Source organism: Pecten maximus, chromosome 3 (genome assembly GCF_902652985.1).
Source record: "Pecten maximus chromosome 3, xPecMax1.1, whole genome shotgun sequence".
NCBI classification, from domain to species: domain Eukaryota; kingdom Metazoa; phylum Mollusca; class Bivalvia; order Pectinida; family Pectinidae; genus Pecten; species Pecten maximus.
In genome coordinates, this window is record NC_047017.1 from 13,600,379 (window position 1) to 13,625,257 (window position 24,879).

At 35.6% G+C, this 24,879-nt stretch overlaps 2 protein-coding genes across 2 annotated transcripts in view; one reads left to right on the forward strand and one right to left on the reverse strand.

Annotated features, from left to right (window-relative positions):
• Window positions 1–3,160: 3,160 nt before the first annotated feature.
• LOC117323269 (HHIP-like protein 2) lies at window positions 3,161–15,173 on the forward strand. Its single transcript, XM_033878384.1, has 8 exons — window positions 3,161–3,980; window positions 6,831–6,931; window positions 7,421–7,578; window positions 8,779–8,916; window positions 9,733–9,865; window positions 10,874–11,010; window positions 11,561–11,636; window positions 14,999–15,173. Exons 1-8 carry the CDS (start codon window positions 3,597–3,599, stop codon window positions 15,144–15,146), a joined length of 1,275 nt encoding a protein of 424 aa, XP_033734275.1. The 5' UTR covers window positions 3,161–3,596; the 3' UTR covers window positions 15,147–15,173.
• A 1,042-nt stretch (window positions 15,174–16,215) lies between these two features.
• LOC117323270 (glutamate receptor 3-like) overlaps window positions 16,216–24,879 on the reverse strand; it is a 28,807-nt gene continuing 20,143 nt past the window's right edge. Inside the window, exons 2-6 of the mRNA XM_033878385.1 lie at window positions 23,001–23,030; window positions 20,002–20,202; window positions 19,190–19,544; window positions 18,209–18,945; window positions 16,216–18,017 (exon numbers count right to left, since the gene is read on the reverse strand). Coding sequence (XP_033734276.1) covers window positions 17,895–18,017; window positions 18,209–18,945; window positions 19,190–19,544; window positions 20,002–20,202; window positions 23,001–23,030 — 1,446 coding nt within the window. The 3' untranslated portion in view covers window positions 16,216–17,894. The remainder of the gene's footprint in view (window positions 18,018–18,208; window positions 18,946–19,189; window positions 19,545–20,001; window positions 20,203–23,000; window positions 23,031–24,879) is intronic.

A 24,879-nucleotide genomic window follows, 5' to 3' on the forward strand; every position in this document is an offset into this window, starting at 1 on the left:
ATATTATTATCAAGGCCTGTGGCTAATATTATTATCAAGCCCTGTGGCTAATATTATTATCAAGCCCTGTGGCTAATATTATTATCAAGCCCTATGGCTGATATTATTATCAAGCCCTGTGGCTAATATTATTATCAAGCCCTGTGGCTAATATTATTATCAAGCCCTGTGGCTAATATTATTATCAAGCCCTGTGGCTAATATTATTATCAAGCCCTGTGGCTAATATTATTATCAAGCCCTGTGGCTAATATTATTATAAAGGCCTGTGGCTAATATTATCAAGGCCTGTGGCTAATATTATTATCAAGCCCTGTGGCTAATATTATTATCAAGCCATGTGGCTAATATTATTATCAAGCCCTGTGGCTAATATCATCAAGCCTTGTAGCTAATATTATGAAGTCATGTGGCTTTGCTGACATGCAAGAGTTTGATAAAATGTTTTCAGTAAAAGGAATGTCAACTTTGGGTATATCAAAAACTTTACTTTCCAGTTTGCTTTTACGTGAATGCTTTAAGCTGTAAAGACAAATTCGGAGAATCATTATCGCCAATTTCTCTTACATAAATAATTAATAATCTGATGCACAGAATGTAAACGGTAAATGATAGTCATATTACACAGCAATTTTCATCTAAAACTATGTCATTGCATATTACATGTTTATTTTACAATTATTCAATAGAAATATAAAATGTTGCACATATGATTATTTACAATGTTTTCATGCAAATATAAAATAAGATGTATCTATCGATATGATGATCTCTGGACCGAAGATATCCAATATCGTCCGAGGCAAGATACCGAGGTTGACATTAGTTATTTGAGTCCAATAAATCGTCATATCGATAGAAACAAAGTGATATAATAACTGTTTTATTACAATTCAGTATCAGAACCAGAGCACAGAATGCTAATGATATGATCACAAGCCATCTAAACTACGTCTTATTCCATAATAATTTCCCCATCGTCATAAATACTGTATCTTTGATAAAACATTGTATTGCACTCATAACGGAATGTGTCTGAATAATCTGATTGGCTGAATTAATGCGACGTCACAGAACACTCGCACGAGCGTGTAATACGATGTTTGATGTTCAATAAAATAACACATGACCGAATGTAGACCAATCAGGATCTCATACACAACTGAAAATGTAATAATTGAAATTATTGAATAATGCAACGTTTTACATGCCATAGATCAGCGAAAAATTAAGCCAAGTTCAAATGATTTCCATGTAAAATATCAGCATCCTATCACAATTGTCAAGGATTAGGGATCAACTAGATTTTCCTAAACTAATACCATCTAATATGTCTTCATAAAGGACTATTAAATTTACTTGTTTGCTCGGGATTAATTAATGTTGCTGAATTGCAATGACCTCTACCTGGTGGTGTACATGTATGTATTAAAGTGACATGATCTCCGTGTCTACCAGAATCAAACCGGATTAGGTGTAGAAGCTGATATATAGGCCTGTTACCATATGTCCATTTCTCTGTTATAGCTAAACCTCGTCTGTACCGCCATATCTAGACTGGTTGATACGGATAAGATTAGCCATTCTTTGAGACTTGTATCGTAACTCGTGCCTAATCCTTTTGCTTAATTAATGCATTAAAATGTGATCAAAGGTAATGATAATAATAAATTGTAAAAAGATATAAATAAAATGAAATCAAATAATGCCCTTTATAGATGATCTATTAACGACTATCATTAAATGTTAATGACTTTAAACAAAGAGGTATGGCGCATATTGGCCTGTTTCGACCTAACGGTGACCGTTTTCAAAATAAAAGAAATAAATATTAAAAACTGAGTTTTTGAATACAAACCTACATATAAATATTTTTATTGGCGAAAAATGTGTTTGTTCATTACAATGGATAGTTCATAAAATGACCGTAAAGTTGCATCATTGGGCTATTTGCAACTTTCGAGGGGGGTTTTCCTGTATTCATATCATTTTTTGACATAGAGCGCATCAGAAGACCAACTTTTACAATATCTAATTTTATTCTATGTACCAAAAGACAACTAAAATCCTATTCTTAAAAAATGGTCCTCCGATGCGCTAGTATCGAAAAATTGAAAAAACGTAGTTGATAAAATATTTTAATTTAGCATTAACTAGACTGACTATAACTGACAACATAAACTTCACATTTCCATTACTCCGTATAGCTCATACATAATGTATGGTAGAACCATCGCTTAGCGACCCAAAAGTTTTGAGTTCGAATCACCAAGATGTATCTTTTTCATATTTTGTTATGTTTCTTAATACCATTTCATTTTCTTGATCGTATTTGAAAGACATTTGCAACATTAAATGCATATTTAATATAAAATATTTAGTACATATGTATAAAGATAAAAACAACAGGCATACATGGATGGGTAGTGTAAAATTCATATTTAACATGTCAATTTTACTTTATTTCATATGGAGTTGATTGACTACATACAATGTAATCCGTTCACAACACACAGTACAATGGACCATGACGATCTATTTTGGTAGTGTGGAAATCACTAGGGTCACGTGATATTTTACCTGTATTTTTAGCCCAGACTATCGCTATATGTGGCCTAGGTCAGGATAAGTGGAAAACGACCATACCTCTTTGTATTTAAGATATTTACATCTACCCAAATGGTAAAATACGTAACACGGTTATATCGAAATAAGGCGTATACCCACAAGAATATCATCCCAAAATTTAAATAGACCGAAATAACAAAATTAAATAGAAAAATAATTAAAAATTGAGAAATCATACATGATGACGGATGTGGCTGACATCACACCTGGGCTCAGTTGTTCAAAAGGTGATTAGCTTAATCACTTGATTAGTGAAATTTTCATTTCTCTTTTACTTCAAAATCGATGTGTGTATATTCCTTAAAATAGTCAGGTAGGAAGAGACAGACGAGCGTCATAGTTTCATAAAATATTGTCAAGTAATTAGTTTTACTAGAAATTACTTTATCAGGATTTTTTAGTTGATGTTAAACTGTGATTAGCCTAATAACTTTGTGAACAACTGGGCCTAGGTGATTTCTTCACAAGTGCCGTGTGTGAACTAGACCATAAGATGGGAATAAGATAATGCGCCAGTGGTCAAACTGACCAGCTGTTAGGTATGGACTGACCAACATATATAGAGACGATTTTATGAGATAAACACCTTACATTGTAAACCCCTGAGTACAACGTAAAATATATTTTGTAGGTAATTTTGATTTGGAACAATACACAGAACGCTATTGTTGTGGACTATGATATAATCGGATACGGAGCCTGGAATGGTCGTTATATTGATTTCTGGTTATACTGACTTCAGTGCTGATAACACACCTTTCACAGCAACGTTAAAGCACACACGTTGTCCCACAGTCTCACACAGTCTCGCACATACAGAGCATGGTGGAGGACACATTATCCATTCTTTTACCATAATCCATGATGGACAGCAACAGTATCTTGTTATGGAGGACTTGCCATGGCGGCGTTAGCGGCATCACCAGCCCGTCTCGATATCATACAGCACAACCTCGTGTGTTTGTCTGATGGAACCTGTTCCGTCCGGAGATTTTCACAGTCCGGTGGCGTTTATACAAGACAATGACCGATATCTAGTTGTTGAACAGAGTGGGATGGTGCATTCGTACTCCCTGTCGTGGCGGAATTATGAGGTTTTATTTTTGGATATGTCAAATATGGTTTCGTTTGATCCAAATACTCACGACGAAAGGGGACTTCTCAACCTTGTGTTGCATCCAGATTTTAGCGAAAATGGGAAGTTATACACATTTTCCGTTCGGACGTTTTCAGATGGACATGACTACGTCATTGTGTCCGAGCTACATGAAAAGAACGGATATGTGGACACAAAGAAAGAGAAAATATTATTGACCGTACAACAGTCATCGCCATACCGGAACGGCGGGGCGGTGAGTTTGATGATTTTAGGGTCGATTTTCTAGCAATTTTTTTCCATGTACCGCTTAGCATGCAGTATGCGGTTATTGGAAAACATGGAGCGTTGGTCATGTCCGACTCAATTAACAGATATAAAGTCCAATTACTATTTAATACAATACAAAGAAGAACCTTGTTTTACTTTTGAATTCTACAATGAATTCTTCTGTTTGTTTTTATTTAAAGTCCTATTTACAGCCAGGGTCATTTAATCACGTGACTGGTTTCGGAGGCTGAGGAACACCGGGGTACCCGGAGAAAAACCACCGGCCTATGGCCAGTACCGGGCAACTGTCCCACGTGGGTTTCGCACTCACAACCCAGAGGTGAAGGGCGAGTGATAGAGTGTCAGGACACCTTTACAACTCAGCAACCGCGGCCCCAGACAATGAAAAATAATAATAAAAAGAGTATGAAGAAACCTGTATTACTGTTGTATACTACAATGAAGACACCTGTATTGTATACTTCAATGAAGACACCTGTATTGTATACTACAATGAAGACACCTGTATTATATACTACAATGAAGACACCTGTATTGTATACTACAATGAAGACACATGTATTGTATACTACAATGAAGACACCTGTACTATATACTACAATGAAGACACCTGTATTACTATTGTATACTACAATGAAGACACCTGTATTATATACTACAATGAAGACACCTGTATTGTATACTACAATGAAGACACCTGTATTATATACTACAATGAAGACACCTGTATTGTATACTACAATGAAGACACATGTATTATAAACTACAATGAAGACACCTGTATTGTATACTACAATGAAGACACCTGTATTATATACTACAATGAAGACACCTGTATTGTATACTACAATGAAGACACATGTATTACTATTGTATACTACAATGAAGACACCTGTATTACTATTGTATACTACAATGAAGACACCTTTATTGTATACTACAATGAAGACACCTGTATTGTATACTACAATGAAGACACCTGTATTGTATACTACAATGAAGACACCTGTATTGTATACTACAATGAAGACACCTGTTTTGTATACTACAATGAAGACACCTGTATTGTATACTACAATGAAGACACATGTATTACTATTGTATACTACAATGAAGACACCTGTACTATATACTACAATGAAGACACCTGTATTACTATTGTATACTACAATGAAGACACCTGTATTGTATACTACAATGAAGACACCTGTATTGTATACTACAATGAAGACACCTGTATTGTATACTACAATGAAGACACATGTATTGTATACTACAATGAAGACACATGTATTGTATACTACAATGAAGACACCTGTATTGTATACTACAATGAAGACACCTGTATTGTATACTACAATGAAGACACCTGTATTGTATACTACAATGAAGACACCTGTATTGTATACTACAATGAAGACACCTGTATTACTATTGTATACTACAATGAAGACACATGTATTGTATACTACAATGAAGACACCTGTATTACTATTGTATACTACAATGAAGACACATGTATTGTATACTACAATGAAGACACCTGTATTGTATACTACAATGAAGACACCTGTATTATATACTACAATGAAGACACCTGTACTATATACTACAATGAAGACACCTGTATTGTATACTACAATGAAGACACCTGTATTGTATACTACAATGAAGACACCTGTATTACTGTTGTATACTACAATGAAGACACCTGTATTGTATACTACAATGAAGACACCTGTATTGTATACTACAATGAAGACACCTGTATTGTATACTACAACGAAGACACCTGTATTGTATACTACAACGAAGACACCTGTATTGTATACTACAATGAAGACACCTGTATTGTATACTACAATGAAGACACATGTATTGTATACTACAATGAAGACACCTGTACTATATACTACAATGAAGACACCTGTATTGTATACTACAATGAAGACACCTGTATTACTATTGTATACTACAATGAAGACACCTGTATTGTATACTACAATGAAGACACCTGTATTGTATACTACAATGAAGACACCTGTATTGTATACTACAATGAAGACACCTGTATTACTGTTGTATACTACAATGAAGACACCTGTATTGTATACTACAATGAAGACACCTGTATTGTATACTACAATGAAGACACCTGTATTGTATACTACAATGAAGACACCTGTATTGTATACTACAATGAAGACACCTGTATTATATACTACAAAGAAGACACCTGTATTGTATACTACAATGAAGACACCTGTATTATATACTACAATGAAGACACATGTATTACTATTGTATACTACAATGAAGATTCGACTTGCCGAAGAATACAAAAATATATACACATGCATATATATACAATTTGTACTTATATAATCAAAAACGATTATGTTACATCAGTATTTGGATAAACAGTCTTTTTTTCTTTTATTTTTTTTTGTAGCCTTTCCAATAAATACAAATACTATTTTGTAATAAAGTAGTGATTTGGTACCGATTTCCAACCCACGGTCAAGATGTATAGGCATATATTATATCAAATACAAAATATAAAACTAATAAATCAGATAAATAAATAAATAAATAAGTAAGTAAATGAATAAATAGACAAATAAATAAATCCGTTCCCCCATACAAACATTTATAATTGTATTTTCTTGATGAATATAACTACTCAACAGTACAGGTATGGGGTCGTCAATGAAAATACACATATCGACTTTTTTTCTTAATGATTCACTGAAAACACTTCTATTTGAATTGTGTCAAAGTTAATGTAATTAAGTATGTTTACTCAAAATTCCAGCTGCTGTTTGGTCAGGACGGGTATTTGTACATAGGCTTGGGTGATGGAGGAACACCTTCAGACTCTGGGAATGAACAGCTCGCAACGCAGGCCCAAGATAAGTAAGGGGTTTAGTAATCTTTATTCATATTTGTTAATACAAAATGATATTGTTTTAAAACTTTACAAATATACACTTTTTTCGGCATAGCCGTATAATATTCTTTTGGTCCCGGATATGACGCGCCAGGTGGCGTTACTGGTCAAGATGAAGTACATGTATGTGATTGGTCAATGTAGTGGTAAATGCAAAATGCAGATCTGCAGTTAAAAACGAAACAAAGTTAAGAATGCAAGCTGAATAAGTGGACGTATCTTTTCAAATGACACATTATTAAAATTATATTTCTGATTCAAATGCAGTCTTATTATCGCCAAAAATGATTCAATCTGATCTAATTTGTTATCCGTGCTGAAACACATTAGTTCGTTGATTTATTTCACCAGCAGTTTTACATTATAATCACCAGCATCAGAACTATGCTGTTTATCTTTTTTTAAAGATATTTCTTGTTTACAATAACTTAATTAAACACTGCCATTAATTACAGGCAGTGTCTACTAGGCAAGCTACTACGAGTCGACGTTAATATCCCCGGTGCGAGCTACGCCGTCCCAAGCGATAATCCATTTACTAACAACACCATCGGTCGTCCAGAGATTTTTGCCTACGGATTCCGGAACCTCTTCAGATGTAACATTGATACATGTAAGTGATGTTATATTTGTACTGGCAGTATCAACGAGCAGTTTGTCTTCCACTTTCATTGATTCAATGTACATTATGTACTGCAGTTGATACAATCTGGGCATCTGTATACCTCATATGGTAGAGCCATTGTTTTTCAACCTGAAGGTTCGGAGTTGGAATCACCAAGATGTATTATTTGAATTTTGTTGTTTCTGAATAACATTTAGTTTTTCTTGATCATGTTCGAAAGATATTTTCAACATTGAAAGTATATTTTTAATTTTTATTTGGACATACATGGAAAGCTAGTGTAAAATTCATATTTAATATGTCAAATCTACTTAATTATGGGTTTTTCTTAATGGGTGTGGTCGATGGGTTTACATGATGGGTGTGGTCAACGGGTTTACATGATGGGTGTGGTCGATGGGTTTACATGATGGGTGTGGTCGATGGGTTTACATGATGGGTGTACATGATGGGTGTGGTCGATGGGTTTTCGCGATGGGTGTGGTCGATGGGTTAACATGATGGGTGTGGTCGATGGGTTTACATGATGGGTGTGGTCGATGGGATTACATGATGGGTGTGGTCGATGGGTTAACATGATGGTAGTGGTCTATGGGTTAACATGATGGGTGTGGTCGATGGGTTAACATGATGGGTGTGGTCGATGGGTTAACATGATGGGTGTGGTCGATGGGTTTACATGATGGGTGTGGTCGATGGGATTACATGATGGGTGTGGTCGATGGGTTAACATGATGGTAGTGGTCTATGGGTTAACATGATGGGTGTGGTCGATGGGTTAACATGATGGGTGTGGTCGATGGGTTTACATGATGGGTGTGGTCGATGGGATTACATGATGGGTGTGGTCGATGGGTTAACATGATGGGTGTGGTCGATGGGTTAACATGATGGGTGTGGTCGATGCAGACGACATTTGCCGTTCCGACACACAGCCTTATTTTCCCGGTACCTTTTAAGGTGTCTCAATAGAAATCCATAATTTGTTCAAATTTTGATTGTTTATCAATTTTGAGTTAGAATTACGTTTTTGTTAATTGGTCGGGTATTCTTGTGTTCCCGGGCTTAAAATATATATTCTAAAATACAATGTGAAAAATAACTGTTCTGAGCTGTGTTAAAACAAAACAAATATGCTAGATATTTCTTACTGTCATTTTGTCTTAATTTTGACTATTTACACTTCAGACGGTAACGATCTGTTCTGTGGCGACAATGGGAACCATCATCAAAACGAGATCGACATCATTAGGAAAGGAAGAAATTATGGCTGGAACGTCAAAGAAGGAAACTTTTGTTTGGCGCCGGGTCTGTGTGATCACATAGGTATTGATGTCTCTCAAACATAACTATTGTTTCTCTACTCGCAAATTATTTAAAAATGTAACTCTAGCTCTCTGACAATCCAATGTTATTTGTTTTATAAACCACGTGTGTATCACGGGAGAGAAAAAGAAATACAATAAAGAGAGAATTCGGCCGGGACCGACGAGGTACTTCGAGTTAAGCGGGGTATTCGAGTTATCCGAGTTCGAGTTAACGAAGTTCCAATGTAACATATTTCACCCCATTTTGGTTGAGACAGGAGGATATCAATCTCAACCCAAGGAGAAAGATTCTGAAGTTGCCAAGCATGAGTCTTGCCGAGGTTTTGGCAGGTTAAGTTTCTGACCCCGAGATCCCCCTGTCTCACTCCCAAGGGAGTTAATGGTTCTTTTTCTCTTACCTTGTTTATCCTCTTATATTGACGTTACAACAATGCAATATAATGCTTCACTGTTCACTGACATCAAATATATTTTATATTTTGTTTTGTAAATAAGTTCAGTCGTTATTTTGAAGCCTTCTATGTACATGGTATTGTTGTCTACATCAGTCGCTCCTCCAAGGAGTCGGCGCCATTTCTCTGCCTATTGGTAACGAATTCATCAAGGCTTGATGTAACACTACTTTTGAAGGGCGTTAACAAATGGTCATGTTTAAGAACACTGAATTGTTATAGGAGAAAACAAAGCATTACAAGAAGCTTTTGGCGGAATACTTCGAAGTACCGTTGTTATTTGCCTATAGTTCAATCATTGTGTGAAACACAATGGCGTTTTGAGAGCAAATTGTAGTGTTTATAACCTTATTTTGTTACAGCTGACGAGGAGAAACCTATATTTGCATACAACAACACGACTCCCTACAGTGCTGTGATTGGAGGCTACGTTTACCGGGGGAAGGCGTTTAAAACACACTGGTTCGGGGACTACATCTTTGGCGATTTCTCGGGGTATGTAATCACTGGACAGTATTTGGTTAATGATCATCACATGATTTGTTCCATTAGACATCCCCTGGTTTCATATCGAGTTGTGGTTCTTCATTATATCGCTCCCTTTGCGTTTGCTGAGTGGCAAGCTCTGTTGGTGGATTTTAGTCCTCGATGTTTATGAATGGTAAGTCCTTGATGATTTTTTAGTTACAGAGGTTTATGAGTGGCAAGCTCTGTTTGTGGATTTTTAGTCACAGAGGTTTATGAGTGGTAAGTTCTGCTGGTGGTTTTTTTAGTCTCCGAGGTGTATGAGTGTTAAGGTCTGCTGGTGGATTTTCGGTTCCCGAGGTTTATGTTTTGTAAACTCTGTCGGTGGATTTTCAGTCCCCGAGGTTTATGAGTGGTAAGCTCTGTTTGTCGGTCCTAGTTGTTTGACATTACTCTGTAAGCCACGTCTTATTTCTCATACACCGGTTTGATTTTTTTTGTTTTTGTTTTTTTAAATTAAATGTCATAAATATTTCGAATTAAAAATTGCACCAAATTGATTGACTTCAGGATGAAAATGTTCCTTCCCGAACATATTTAACTTAATGCCCAATACTATCTTCTTTTGAATCTCCACACTTTGACCCCTGCTATATTTGAACTATACAGGTCAAACTGCCGTATGATCAGATTATAACTGTTTTACCGGGATATGATGGATATGTAACTAAAGTCATAGCTATAGTCGACATTCTATTGTCTTATATCCGATCTTATAGTCGTCTCGTCCGTTCCTATTCCTTAATTCATTTGTAAGCATTACATGAAGATATAAAATGTTTTTATTTACATATCGTATACACAGTTTAATATTTGTTAGCGGGGACAACAAAACAGCCGTTCTTTATTTTGGAGTTTGTAAGTAAACGATAATTTTAACACAATGGAATCAATAAAACCAATGGTACTTTGAGGATCTAAAAAAATTCACTATCAGTTATCCCTAAGGGTGTCGATTTCCAACACTATATTTTTCAGAGGTCTGTTGCGTTTGATTAGACTCAATGACAGATGGCTATCGCAGAACATCCAGTTGTGTCCGGCTACATCATGTCCATGTGATGCACGCGCCAAGTACGGCCAATATCTGCATTCTTTCGGACAAGACAACAATGGTAAAACAGAGAAACATAGAACGCGAACCGGTTATAATACACGATACCGATACGGTAACAGGGCGACATACAAATCTCTTACGCCAGTCTCTTAAATACATGTGATACAGACATGTGAGAAGAGAAATGCGTGGTGCTGGTAGATACAAATATCAGCATCGATCAAATTTTAAGATAAGCCGTGTTGTCAGCCCTGTCTCGTTTAGTCAGTCAAAGAAAGAGCCAGAAAGAGTAAAACGACTAATATGGCTTTTACACGTCTAATTATAGCCTGTTTAATATGTGTAATGTAAACGACTTTACCGAATGTCGACTAGGGAGAATGTAAATCACCGCCAGAGGATAAGTCTATGGATGTAACACCTCTGTGTGATGTAGTTAGACTAAGGATGTTCCACCTTTGTGTGATTTAGTTATACTTAGAATGTATCACCTCTCTGCGTGTAGATAGACTAACAACTAGATCATATTAATTCTTTGTGATGTACAAATACCTATTTATCCAATTTATACCAAATTTGATGAAAAAAGCATAACATTCAATTTACAGGTGAATTGTACATCATTACATCTGGGTTCAAAGAAGGTATACAGTCATCTACTCTCCTAAAATTAGTGCCACCTAGGTAGGTGATTGTTTAATTACTATATTGTTCAGCTAATATTGGTATTATACTAAATGTCAATGTTACATTTGCAATCTGTGAATTTTATTTAATTATTTGAACATATATTTTTAAAGAATGAAAAACATTCTTTCGTTCACCTTTTTATCCATTTCTCTTCTTCTCAAAATGATTTCTTGCTGTTAATTTCCTGCTAACTTAATAGCATTCATTAATTGCAGATATCAAAATGCAATGGCACTCTCCTTTAATTGGGGGATTAAGTGAAATATGTAATTGCATGATCAGAATTATTTCCCTTATATTTGGGGCGACCAGTATATTTTTTTGCATTATATATGCTATAAATCCCTTGATTGTTGCTAGTGTTTTATTAACATAGAACGTCTATTTCGCCAGCGACTTATTTATACTGTAAACATAGAACGTCTATTTCGCCAGCGACTTATTTATACTATAAACATAGAACGTGTATGTCACCAGCGCCTTATTTAAACTATGAACATAGTACGTCTATGTCGCCAGCGCCTTATTTAAACTACTAACATAGTACGTCTATGTCACCAGCGCCTTATTTAAACTATGAACATAGTACGTCTATGTCGCCAGCGCCTTATTTAAACTAGTAACATAGTACGTCTATGTCACCAGCGCCTTATTTAAACTATAAACATAGTACGTCTATGTCACCAGCGCCTTATTTAAACTATAAACATAGAACGTGTATGTCACCAGCGCCTTATTTGAACTACTAACATAGTACGTCTATGTCGCCAGCGCCTTATTTAAACTACTAACATAGTACGTCTATGTCACCAGCGCCTTATTTAAACTATAAACATAGTACGTCTATGTCGCCAGCGCCTTATTTAAACTAGTAACATAGTACGTCTATGTCACCAGCGCCTTATTTAAACAATAAACATAGTACGTCTATGTCACCAGCGCCTTATTTAAACTAGTAACATACTACGTCTATGTCGCCAGCGCCTTATTTAAACTACTAACATAGTACGTCTATGTCACCAGCGCCTTATTTAAACTATAAACATAGTACGTCTATGTCGCCAGCGCCTTATTTAAACTAGTAACATAGTACGTCTATGTCACCAGCGCCTTATTTAAACTATAAACATAGAACGTGTATGTCACCAGCGCCTTATTTGAACTACTAACATAGTACGTCTATGTCGCCAGCGCCTTATTTAAACTACTAACATAGTACGTCTATGTCACCAGCGCCTTATTTAAACTATAAACATAGTACGTCTATGTCACCAGCGTCTTATTTAAACTAGTAACATAGTACGTCTATGTCACCAGCGCCTTATTTAAACTATAAACATAATACGTATATGTCACCAGCGCCTTATTTAAACTATAAACATGGACGTGTATGTCACCAGCGCCTTATTTAAACTACTAACATAGTACGTCTATGTCGCCAGCGCCTTATTTAAACTACTAACATAGTACGTCTATGTCACCAGCGCCTTATTTAAACAATAAACATAGTACGTCTATGTCACCAGCGCCTAATTTAAACTAGTAACATACTACGTCTGTCACCAGCGCCTTATTTAAACTATAAACATAGTACGTCTATGTCACCAGCGCCTTATTTAAACTATTAACATAGAACGTCTATTTCGCCAGCGCCTTATTTAAACTATTAACATAGAACGTCTATTTCGCCAGCGCCTTATTTAAACTATAAACATACTACGTCTATGTCACCAGCGCCTTATTTAAACTAGTAACATAGTACGTCTATGTCACCAGCGCCTCATTTAAACTAGTAACATACTACGTCTATGTCACCAGCGCCTTATTTAAACTAGTAACATAGTACGTCTATGTCACCAGCGCCTTATTTAAACTAGTAACATAGTACGTCTGTCACCAGCGCCTTATTTAAACTATAAACATAGTACGTCTATGTCACCAACGCCTTACTTATACTATAAACATAGAACGTCTATGTCGCCAGCGCCTTATTTAAACTAGTAACATAGTACGTCTATGTCACCAGCGCCTTATTTAAACTAGTAACATAGTACGTCTATGTCACCAGCGCCTCATTTAAACTAGTAACATAGTACGTCTATGTCACCAACGCCTTACTTATACTATAAACATAGAACGTCTATTTCGCCAGCGCCTTATTTAAACTAGTAACATAGTACGTCTATGTCACCAGCGCCTTATTTAAACTATAAACATAGTACGTATATGTCGCCAGCGCCTTATCTAAACTAGTAACATAGTACGTCTATGTCACCAGCGCCTTATTTAAACTATAAACATAGTACGTCTGTCACCAGCGCCTTATCTAAACTATAAACATAGAACGTGTATGTCACCAGCGCCTTATTTAAACTATAAACATATAACGTCTATGTCGCCAGCGCCTTATTTAAACTAGTAACATAGTACGTCTATGTCACCAGCGCCTTATTTAAACTAGTAACATAGTACGTCTATGTCACCAGCGCCTTATTTAAACAATAAACATAGTACGTCTATGTCACCAGCGCCTAATTTAAACTAGTAACATACTACGTCTGTCACCAGCGCCTTATTTAAACTATAAACATAGTACGTCTATGTCACCAGCGCCTTATTTAAACTATTAACATAGAACGTCTATTTCGCCAGCGCCTTATTTAAACTATTAACATAGAACGTCTATTTCGCCAGCGCCTTATTTAAACTATAAACATACTACGTCTATGTCACCAGCGCCTTATTTAAACTAGTAACATAGTACGTCTATGTCACCAGCGCCTCATTTAAACTAGTAACATACTACGTCTATGTCACCAGCGCCTTATTTAAACTAGTAACATAGTACGTCTATGTCACCAGCGCCTTATTTAAACTATAAACATAGTACGTCTATGTCACCAGCGCCTTATTTAAACTAGTAACATAGTACGTCTATGTCACCAACGCCTTACTTATACTATAAACATAGAACGTCTATTTCGCCAGCGCCTTATTTAAACTAGTAACATAGTACGTCTATGTCACCAGCGCCTTATTTATACTGTTAATATCGTATATATATTCGCGGATATTGTAAAAAGATATATTTTAGCGGTTATCTTATCTTTTTCTTTTTTTTGAACGAGAAATATTGCAGGTTAGCTAAGTTATTTCGGAATTATGGTAATGTTCCATAAAGTACTCAAATTTGAGTACACCAAAATTAGTATTATACTGTTTCTTGTTTTCTCGATTAAGATATACGGTACCTAACATAATAGACCATGATCATACTACGACTGAAAGAGGGATAATTACAGAATCGTTTAGTATCATGCTTTTGAATAAGTTCCAAATTTTGTTTTGGTTTTCAGTCCTAGCCATATCTCGTGCTTGGGATCGAACATTGATGTTTCTGTGACTTTGACTTTATATATGTGCCTCTGTGGACTTCTTCTGACAACAGCATGGTCAGACACCTACCTTGTCATGACAACATTTGATGCATATAACCGTGTGTAATAAAGTATATTTGATTATAAATGTGAATGAGGTAGTTCTTTTTTATGTTAGATTCAGTAGTATATAATTTACGACAAATATTATACCGTTGAACTCCTTATAAATCTTAAAGACCATCTACTTAGGTTCCAAAATCAATTAGTTAATTGTTAATTAAATGATATAGCAAGGCCGCCTATCTATATGTGACACTTTACTCTGCTTCAGCGAATAACGTTGATGGACAGGTTTGACTTTATGTCAACACTTTCCTTCAAGGGTCATACGTAATTTTAACTGCTTTCTTTACTTTTTGAAAAAATACCTTAATGATATACAATCTTTTTTTCATTATCTAACATCTTAATCAAAGCTTGGAGTCCTCTTAAGACGTCCTAACATTTGGTTTACATTGCTGAAACATCACAAAGGTTTTGCAGCATTTACTTAATTTGCTTGGGAAAATGTGATTAACTTCTAAACACATTGACAAATCAGTGTTTGAATTGATAAAAATCCTGCAAAGGAGTAAAGGAGGGAACACAACGCAAGATGTAAAAGGTTTTTCCCGATGAGCTCATATTATCGCTGGTCATCCAATAGTGACCTGCTGATGGCGTCAATAGATATCGTATACTGTATATGAAAATGTTGTGTTCCCTTAAAAAAAACCAGCCAACACTCTAGCAGTGTTTCTGGTGGCTTTCAAAGAGACGAGACATTTGTTATCTAAAATAGTTGGTTTGTAAAAGTTTGCAAATCAATGAATGTTGTCAAGTTTAAAGAATATTAATTTTGAGTCAAAATGTTGTATATCTCACTTGCTTTTAGAGGAAAACTTTCAGCAAAAGTAATAAAGTAAATAAGTACTCTATATTCAGTTTATGTTCATATCAAATCCACATTCTTTATTAAGTCCAAGTGTCGCTTAAAGATTAGATCCGTCGAATGTTTTTTAATGGAATCCGTGAAGAACATTGTATTTTATCTCTAAACACAGAATCTGTGTTCGACTTGAGAAAAAGAACACATACATTTTGAAATTACGCTCATAACAAAAACATTTGACAAACAACATCAGAATCACATAGATCACACAGACGCCAATTCAAGACCAGTTTATTTACTCTGTCTTTTCAAAATTAAGAAAAGAATACAATTCATAATAACTTCTTAAGAATCACAGTATCAAACCATTTTAAATGTATACCAATATTTATCTTATCTTAAATACAATTTCTTTGAGTAAAACGCAATTATAAAAACATCTCGGCTTACTACGTCAAGACTCGGATTTCGCCGAGATGTTGCGATTAGCCTGTCGTTTTTGTTGATTATCTTTTAGTAAACGATATGGCAGTTCAGTTGTTCACGTGCATTTCGCAGACAAAACCATGGGATCCACTGATATTTATTAGTTTATTTAAAGTTCTTTGTCTGAACTTGATAAAGTACTGTGATTCCCTCAAAAAAGCTTTACATGGTAGATGTCGAGGGGTTATTATGTGGTAAAGGAATGCCCGCGTTTGTAACACAATGTAAGCATTATGACCACCTTTCAAATATACTAAGCAATTAAAGAAAACCAAGCGAACATTTATCTACAATCGTGTTTTACCAAAATCACTAATGATACATATTGTATATAAATAATTTTTTTTTATAAATACATAAATAAATATCTTTTACAATATATACACACACGGAATATTAGTCTGGGGTAAAGACAATATTATATACAACCATTATTGGTAACAATGTTTTGAATTAGAGGTAAATTCCAGAAACGCGAACCTTCAAACTCTGAAAAAGAGTTTATAACAAACTTGAAACACGCATTACAATTAATGGAAGCACGCACTACAATTAATGGAAGCACACACTACACTTAATCGAAGCACTGTTATTTCCCTATACAACTTGATGTTTTGGATCGGATTTTAGTTATTTATCGATACGATTCAAATAAAACATGTTGTATTTTCAGTGTCAAAGCCGTATTTTTTCGATCATAACAAAGTGTTTTAATGAAGTCTTTGCAATGGAATCTCGACATTATGCCATTCATTCTGTTTCCAATTTCTGTTAATGCGCATCTTTATCTCCCACATCATCAACAATCACTAGATAATGGTGTCAATATAACATGGCTTGATGGATTATGAATATTCTAACAATATACTGTCAAAACCAAACCAATACATATCATTTACACTGAAAAAGTTATCATTACAAAAATAAAAATCTTATATACAATTGATTTCTAGCCTGCCCAGTTGTCATTAGCATCATATTCTGGTGTCATGCTGAAATCAAGCATTGTGGTTTTATACCACGAAGTTCATAAAGCAGTCAGTATACAATGTATCTTAGTACGATAATCCTCGATAGAATAACGGCACGCGCATAAATGCAATCTGAAATTGCACCAAATATAGATGAATCAACAAAGCAATATGCTTACTTCCTTGCTGTTGAGCTGTATCACTGTTAAGTTTCACAAATGAATGCAGTCGTTACGATAATCAACTTATTGAACCCATATTTCTGTGATTTGTGTCTTTCTTATGAAGTAAATATACGCAATGTATGCAAATTTTGGTACCCGTGCATTTTCTCGGCAAGCAATACCGCAGACCAATCATTATTCACGAAATAGTTATTTCTCGAGGAGAGTTAATCAAATACTGTCCAAGCACGTAGCAACAAGAGATAAACGCCTTCTTTGCTTGTTATGTGAATTGAAATCCTAAAGTTAAATCGATGGGTTCATACAGATGTCATTTCTCTGGCTCCCGAGGGCTGCAGTAGGGCCTGGGTATTACCAGAATCAGCTGAGCGGTCCACACCCCGCTGCTGCATGTGTTGGGATTTAGCCTTTACCGGGTCCTCCTGTAATAGTTCAACCATCAACGATAAGATATCAAATACATTGAATTAACTGGTTCACTCAAGAACTATTATCTTATCAAAAGAAGACAGAAACATATTATGCTGGAGGAGAATTGAGAAGTCAAAATCGCGATATGAAATGGCAACAAATATCAATGAAAAGATCACTTAACAAAGTTGTAAGTACCTACCGACTCTGCGTATTTGAATACGACGATTTCCAATAGAGTGACCAGTCCACCAAGAACCAATCCAATCGCCAGTATAAACAAGGCACCACTAAATGACCCTAGGTCAAGGGCATAAAAATGCGGAATCTCAAACTTTTCGTCCTCTGACTTCTCTAGCATATACTTATTGCAGTGTCCATGGAACCACTTTTTCTCCAGGCTGCGGAGCACTCCATTCTCAGACAATGTCAGCAAGGCCTGATTCACGTGCTTCAAGATTGTGGAATTACGGGGCAATACAAGTCCATATTGGGTTGTCAGTAATAGGTCATTGACGTAGTACAATACACAGCCAGACTGTTCCGTGTAATACTTCGCCATCGCAGATTCTACGATCAACGCTCGTGTTCCTGGTGCAGACTCTCTAACATTTTCGATTCCCTCAGATACAGTGCTAACCAAAGATTCTTTGTTTTTTGATATCTTATTTGCTAGTGCTTGGTGCTCTGGAATTTTCGAATTCAATATGTTTGCTTGTGTTGACCCACCTTTCACTACATGTATTATGATGTCCTCATTAACTGCCAAGTCCGAGAAGCTCCTGACCTTAGCGTAGGTTTCTATAGCACTTGGCCGAGGTCCAACACGGAGAAGATTGGACAGATTGCCTACATAACTTGAAAAGAACACAATGACAAAGAACCACCAAGCTATTACCACGATCCTTCCGCCGGCCGAACGTGGAGACCGCGTGAATCCTGAAATATAATATACATCATGTATATTCTTTTTATTTAAAAGTCTATAATGGCGCATTTCTTTTTTGATAACTTTACGATAATTTTAGGGCTTAGTAAAAATGTGTAGCGAAACTGACATTATTGTTGAGTATGGTGCGAAAGACATCCACTGATGCTTTATTCTGTACTGAGATAAACATTTATCATGATTATAATTTTTTATATTTCAAGCCTGAATTCAAAATGTTATGAAAAAGCGTACCTTGTAGGAAAACAGCACTAATAGTGAACCAAAACGTGTTGAGGCAAGTAAAGGATTCCCCTTCACGAATGGTGGCTTCTCCATCACGTGACATCCGCCGCCATTCGTACGGGTTACAGTATGATATGATGTAGATGATACTTCCAGTAATGAGGTACGCAAGACAGGACAGAAGCCACACGTCTGTCTTAAAAGGTTTCAGAATGTGCAATAGGCGGTCTTTAAATGGAGGCATCTTTTCATTTGGTCTGCGCATGACGATCACTGGACCAGTAAATTGGAATGGTTGTGAAAAATCTACAAACTGTGCTCTGTTTGATGTGACAGTAATAGGCCCTGCAGCCATATTTGCAGTCTTTAAAATGAAAAATAACAAATATTAGTATCATGTTCAATATGAATTTCGTTTGTTCTTTTCGTATTTCAAGTGTTTGAACAATATTTGATCAAATATATTGTAAAAGTAACAAGATTTTGATGATATATGAATAGATAAGAAGAACGTGTTGAAATTATCTTTATTAGTTCCATGTAACACTGATTATTCTCTAATTTTCACATCTTTCCTCTTAATCACTTAATGACAATTGAATGAAAATTGAGAAAGCTCCGTCAATTAATGAATTCTGCATGGTCACCTATACGCCATTTTGTTTTTCAGATCACTCTCAAAATTCAAAATGGTCAGCTGTCGACAACAATTAGATACCTAATAAGTACAATACTGGATGATATTCATATATACAATAGCTACTCACGACACCGCATACCTACCACATGTTATGATATGCCATGTAACCTATTATACCTACCCCCGACGCAACCTGACCAACAGCTCCAGTCCAGGTGCCGTTCGGAAGTAATGTGCCGAACATTTCGTCTGCTACCGGAACAAGGTCGTATTTAAGATTCAGTCTGTCAGCTAGTAGCTCCATGATGTCATTAATGAATCCTTTGTACGTCACGTTACCATTTTTAGTGTTGGCGTCATCCACCATAACATAGGGAGGTTGCTGTTTTATCACAATAAAATAAAACACAGTATAGATTGTCATTAAGGATAGCAAAATCACATAAAAGCAACACTGAAATATTAACGAGGATCTGTCATCCATTAAAACTGATTTAGAGATAGGCAGGTGTGCCATAACGACCTGTATTATATAACCACCTGTCAAGCGAAATAATTTGGACAATTTGATCTCCTGAATGCTAATGAGGAAATGCAGTATTGAGTATTCAGTATTGTGTTTATTTCAGTGTGTACACACCAAGAGATCCACAGGGTTTATACAGACACATTAAGCATTTTTAAACGGTACATATTATCACGTTTAGCGATCATTTAAGTGTAAAAACATCAATTTTAGCCATATGATATTTGACGATGTTCACTGCAAAATACTTTAAAAAAACAACAATCTTAAATTATTTCACCTCCATATTCGTGATTACTAGTGAGGTATGCAAACTTGCCATTGTACTATTGTTTTCCATCGAGTCATGACTTCTTACACTGAATTATCGCCTACGTTGTTTCAACATACAAAAATCACATTTTCCTCAATAATATTCAAGAAAACAAAATACCATACCCTTTTTTCCAATTACCCAATATGTAGTTATATTAAAACAAACAATGTGACGGAACATCGTAGTTGCTATGCGTTTAACTATAAATTCTTTGATACTATCTGTTGCCTTTGTGTGATGAGTATAGGTGCTTTGTATTATGCTATCATATCATCTCTTTTTTATAAACCGAAAGAAGAACCACCGCAATAGTTCATCATGGTCAAACTAATGGCCAATAAAAAAATACATTAATTATGGCGGCATAGTTCTGCCGTCGAGTTGCCGCCTTACGACTTAAATATGTCGACTTATTTCTGAGATGATATCGACATCATAAAAAATATGCCGACATAAACCGGGAAATATGTCTACTTAATAGTTAACTTACCGAGATAAAATTGCCGTGATAATTATCTAGGATAACGATGGCAGAAATAAGCCACCGTACGATATAAAGCCGAGTTTCGGACTTCCTAGATAAGTATCACGGTGTTATTATCTCTACAATTAAGCTAATAAGTCAACATATTTTTCGAATAATGTCGACATATTTCTTTATGATGTTGATATCTTCTCAGAAATATGTCGACATCTTTAAGTCGTAAGTCGGCAACTCGATGGCAGAAATATGCCACCATACGTAATATCTATGCTAATAGAGATTTTTTATAAGACACATTCTTCTCACCAAGGTGCTGGAGCTTATGTCAGCTATTGTTGTGTGTTGTTAGAGGTGACAAAATACTTTGCAAATATATAATACCGACCACCTTAGTTGGGATCAAGATGATGGCAGATTCATTGAATCGGATAGAAATTTTGACGTAATAAATCGCGAATGTTATCCGGAATGTAACTTAATCTCGTTTTCGTTATTTGCTCAATCTTCTAGCACCGGCTACACCCCACGGATAATGGTATCGTTGTCTAGTGAATTATGATAAGTGCTGATGAATATATCGACGAGCGTGTGTGTATTCGACTGCATGCACAATACACTATATTGCTATCAACATTGTCGGTTGCACAGCGTTTATGACGGAATCAAGATGGCAAGTTATCATAACGTAAAATGCTTCTTAAGTCTTAAAAAGAAATTACTATCCATGAATCAGTCGACTGGTGAGCTCAAACTTAATGGAAGGATATTGCAACAACGAAACGTGTACAGGAACTAGTATTACGACAAGAATCAAATACATCAATGGCAACAGCGAATCAGACGAGGTGTTCCGAATGTTTCTGTATCGCCATGGTAATGAATGTGATATAAGAGTGTATTGACATAGAATAAGTTTCCGATAGTTATCAGCTGGTGTCTATAAATAAACACGATGAAGGATCAAGTGAATGCATTACCACATGTCTCTAATAGTATAGTATTACTGGTATCTATAATTTTGAAAGAGAAACAAAATGGTCTCTTTACCTCTTCCCCGAGTTATCATGATGGAATGTTGTATATTATGACTAGATGGGAAGACCACAGGTTACTTGTACATCATGGTTTAAAATAAAAACCTCTGCATGTATGTGGTACAGGATATTACTGTGTTAATTATCTTACAGGAACATTACAAAGCAATTTCTGTTACAAAATACTCAAACTTTTTGCTAGCTGATTTCATATTTGGATATTCACAGAGTGTAACAACGCTGATATTGTCAAATTCAAATTCAATGTCTTATACTGCAAATTGTCACAATTATATCATTGATACAAACTGTACTTAATATACAATCTAAATTGTTTGAGAGGTAAGAAGGTATTTGATTGGTTAATTAAAATAATTTTGCGGCAGTTAAACCATGGTACACCTTCAATGAGGCACCATTTTCATCAACGTTCCTTAACTCAAATAAACCCTTTACTTGAATTTTCAAAACATACGAAAATGCATGTTTCAGGGGGACATAATTAGCTCATACAAATCACATATATATTGCATAAAATGATAAAGCCATTTTGCTCAAAGTGGCTATCGTACACAATAGGAGCAATAGTTTGAGCGGATTTGACTGTTTGCATAAAAACTGATATCATTTTCACCTTGAAATGCAAATGGCGGTTGTGAATAATATCAAGCAAATATGGCTTATAGTGAAGCATTTCAAACATCAAAATGCCCTTTTTAGAAAGCATTAAAAACTCTGAAAAAGGCCCCAATGTCTGGTTTGTTATCGTTCGTGAATCGATAAATCAAACTACCAGAATCATATGTGTTTTCATACTTACCAGTAAAGTGCTAACAGTCAAGTGTCGAGTCTGAAACGAGACAATACGAGCCATATTAGTTTATTTAAACAGTAATTTTGTTAGACATTGCTTCTTACTTGAGAGACACAAAGAAATGCTATAATAATTTTTTCTACCATAGAAATATTTCTCCTATTATAGGAACACTAACAAGAACAAAAACATTAAAGCGACTATAACAGTAAAAATCACTGTTGGTAAATATCATCTGGAGTTTTTAGATAGCGCATCTTTCAACTAAGACTCTCACTTAAATTAATTAAGAAAATTAAAAATGACCGAAAGCATGTTTCAAATGCCTAAATCAGTGCAACACAATAACATTACAATTCGGTAGGTCCCACCGGAATACACATGTTACAGTTCGTCTCTGGCACTCACGTGACCTGGCTTTCTCAGTGGCATTGTGTATAAACAACAATCGACATGAACAGAATTTAGAAAACCCGACAACATTATTTACAGAACATTTCTTACAGTAAAGGCTCATGTATCGTTTCATCGTTAACCTATTTTTATTCATAAGTCACCGTTTAATGTGAATGAAATCTACATTTATGGCCGCTTTAATTCTAACTCAGAATTATTAATCATTTGTTATTTTCTCTACAGCACAATATCAGTAATCAGCCTTTTTCCAACGGTAATAAGGGTCGTCAAAAAATACCAAACAAACAAACAAACAAATAAACAGAAAACGAAAAGACCAATCAACCTTCAATTCAGCGTTACAGAAATGACAAAATTTTAAACATCTACAAGAAGTGTTATCCGTCGTAGATTGCATTGTAAGGTAAGTAATCGAACAATTTCGGATAAGTTTTTGAAGCCTTGTTTTTAACAAAAGCACTGTTCAGAATCTTATACCAGACATGAAAACCCTTCAAATCGAAAGATCAATAAAATCAAAATCTGGATAAGTCAAACTGATGTTCTGGGGTTTGGTAATGCTGTCATTACTGTTCTGGGATTTTTTTCTGTTGTGTTTGATGTTCCTTGTTTTTGTACTGTTGTCGTTACTGTTCTCTGTGTTTGTACTGTTGTCGTTACTGTTTTGGGTGTTTGTACTGTTGTCATTACTGTTCTGGGTGTTTGTACTGTTTTCATTACTGTTGTGGGTGTTTGTACTGTTGTCATTACTGTTGTGGGTGTTTGTACTGTTGTCGTTACTGTTCTGGGTGTTTGTACTGTTGTCGTTACTATTCTGGGTGTTTGTACTGTTTTCATTACTGTTGTGGGTGTTTGTACTGTTGTGATTACTGTTCTGGGTGTTTTTACTGTTGTAATTACTGTTCTGTGTGTTTGTACTGTTGTCGTTACTATTCTGGGTGTTTGTACTGTTGTAGTTACAGTTCTGTGTGTTTGTACTGTTGTCGTTACTGTTCTGGGTGTTTGTACTGTTGTAGTTACTGTTCTGGGTGTTTGTACTGTTGTAGTTACTGTTCTGGGTGTTTGTACTGTTGTCGTTACTATTCTGGGTGTTTGTACTGTTTCATTACTGTTGTGGTGTTTGTACTGTTGTCGTTACTGTTTTGGGTGTTTGTACTGTTGTCATTACTGTTGTGGTATTTGTACTGTTGTAGTTACTGTTCTGGGTGTTTGTACTGTTGTCATTACTGTTTGTGGTGTTTGTACTGTTGTCGTTAATGTTCTGGGTGTTTGTACTGTTGTAGTTACTGTTCTGGGTGTTTGTACTGTTGTAGTTACTGTTCTGGGTGTTTGTACTGTTGTCATTACTGTTCTGGGTGTTTGTACTGTTTGTCATTACTGTTCTGGGTGTTTGTACTGTGGTTCGTTACTGTTTATGGGGTTTGTACTGTTGTATTACTGTTCTGGGTGTTTGTACTGTGTCAGTTAC

Excerpts from the sequence above, each read along its gene's own strand:
- LOC117323269 (XM_033878384.1), top strand. The coding sequence starts at position 3,597 with ATGGAACCTGTTCCGTCCGGAGATTTTCACAGTCCGGTGGCGTTTATA. Across the intron at positions 7,579-8,778 it reads CAGATGTAACATTGATACAT|ACGGTAACGATCTGTTCTGT; the intron begins GTAAGTGATGTT and ends TTTACACTTCAG. Across the intron at positions 11,637-14,998 it reads CTAAAATTAGTGCCACCTAG|TCCTAGCCATATCTCGTGCT; the intron begins GTAGGTGATTGT and ends TTTGGTTTTCAG.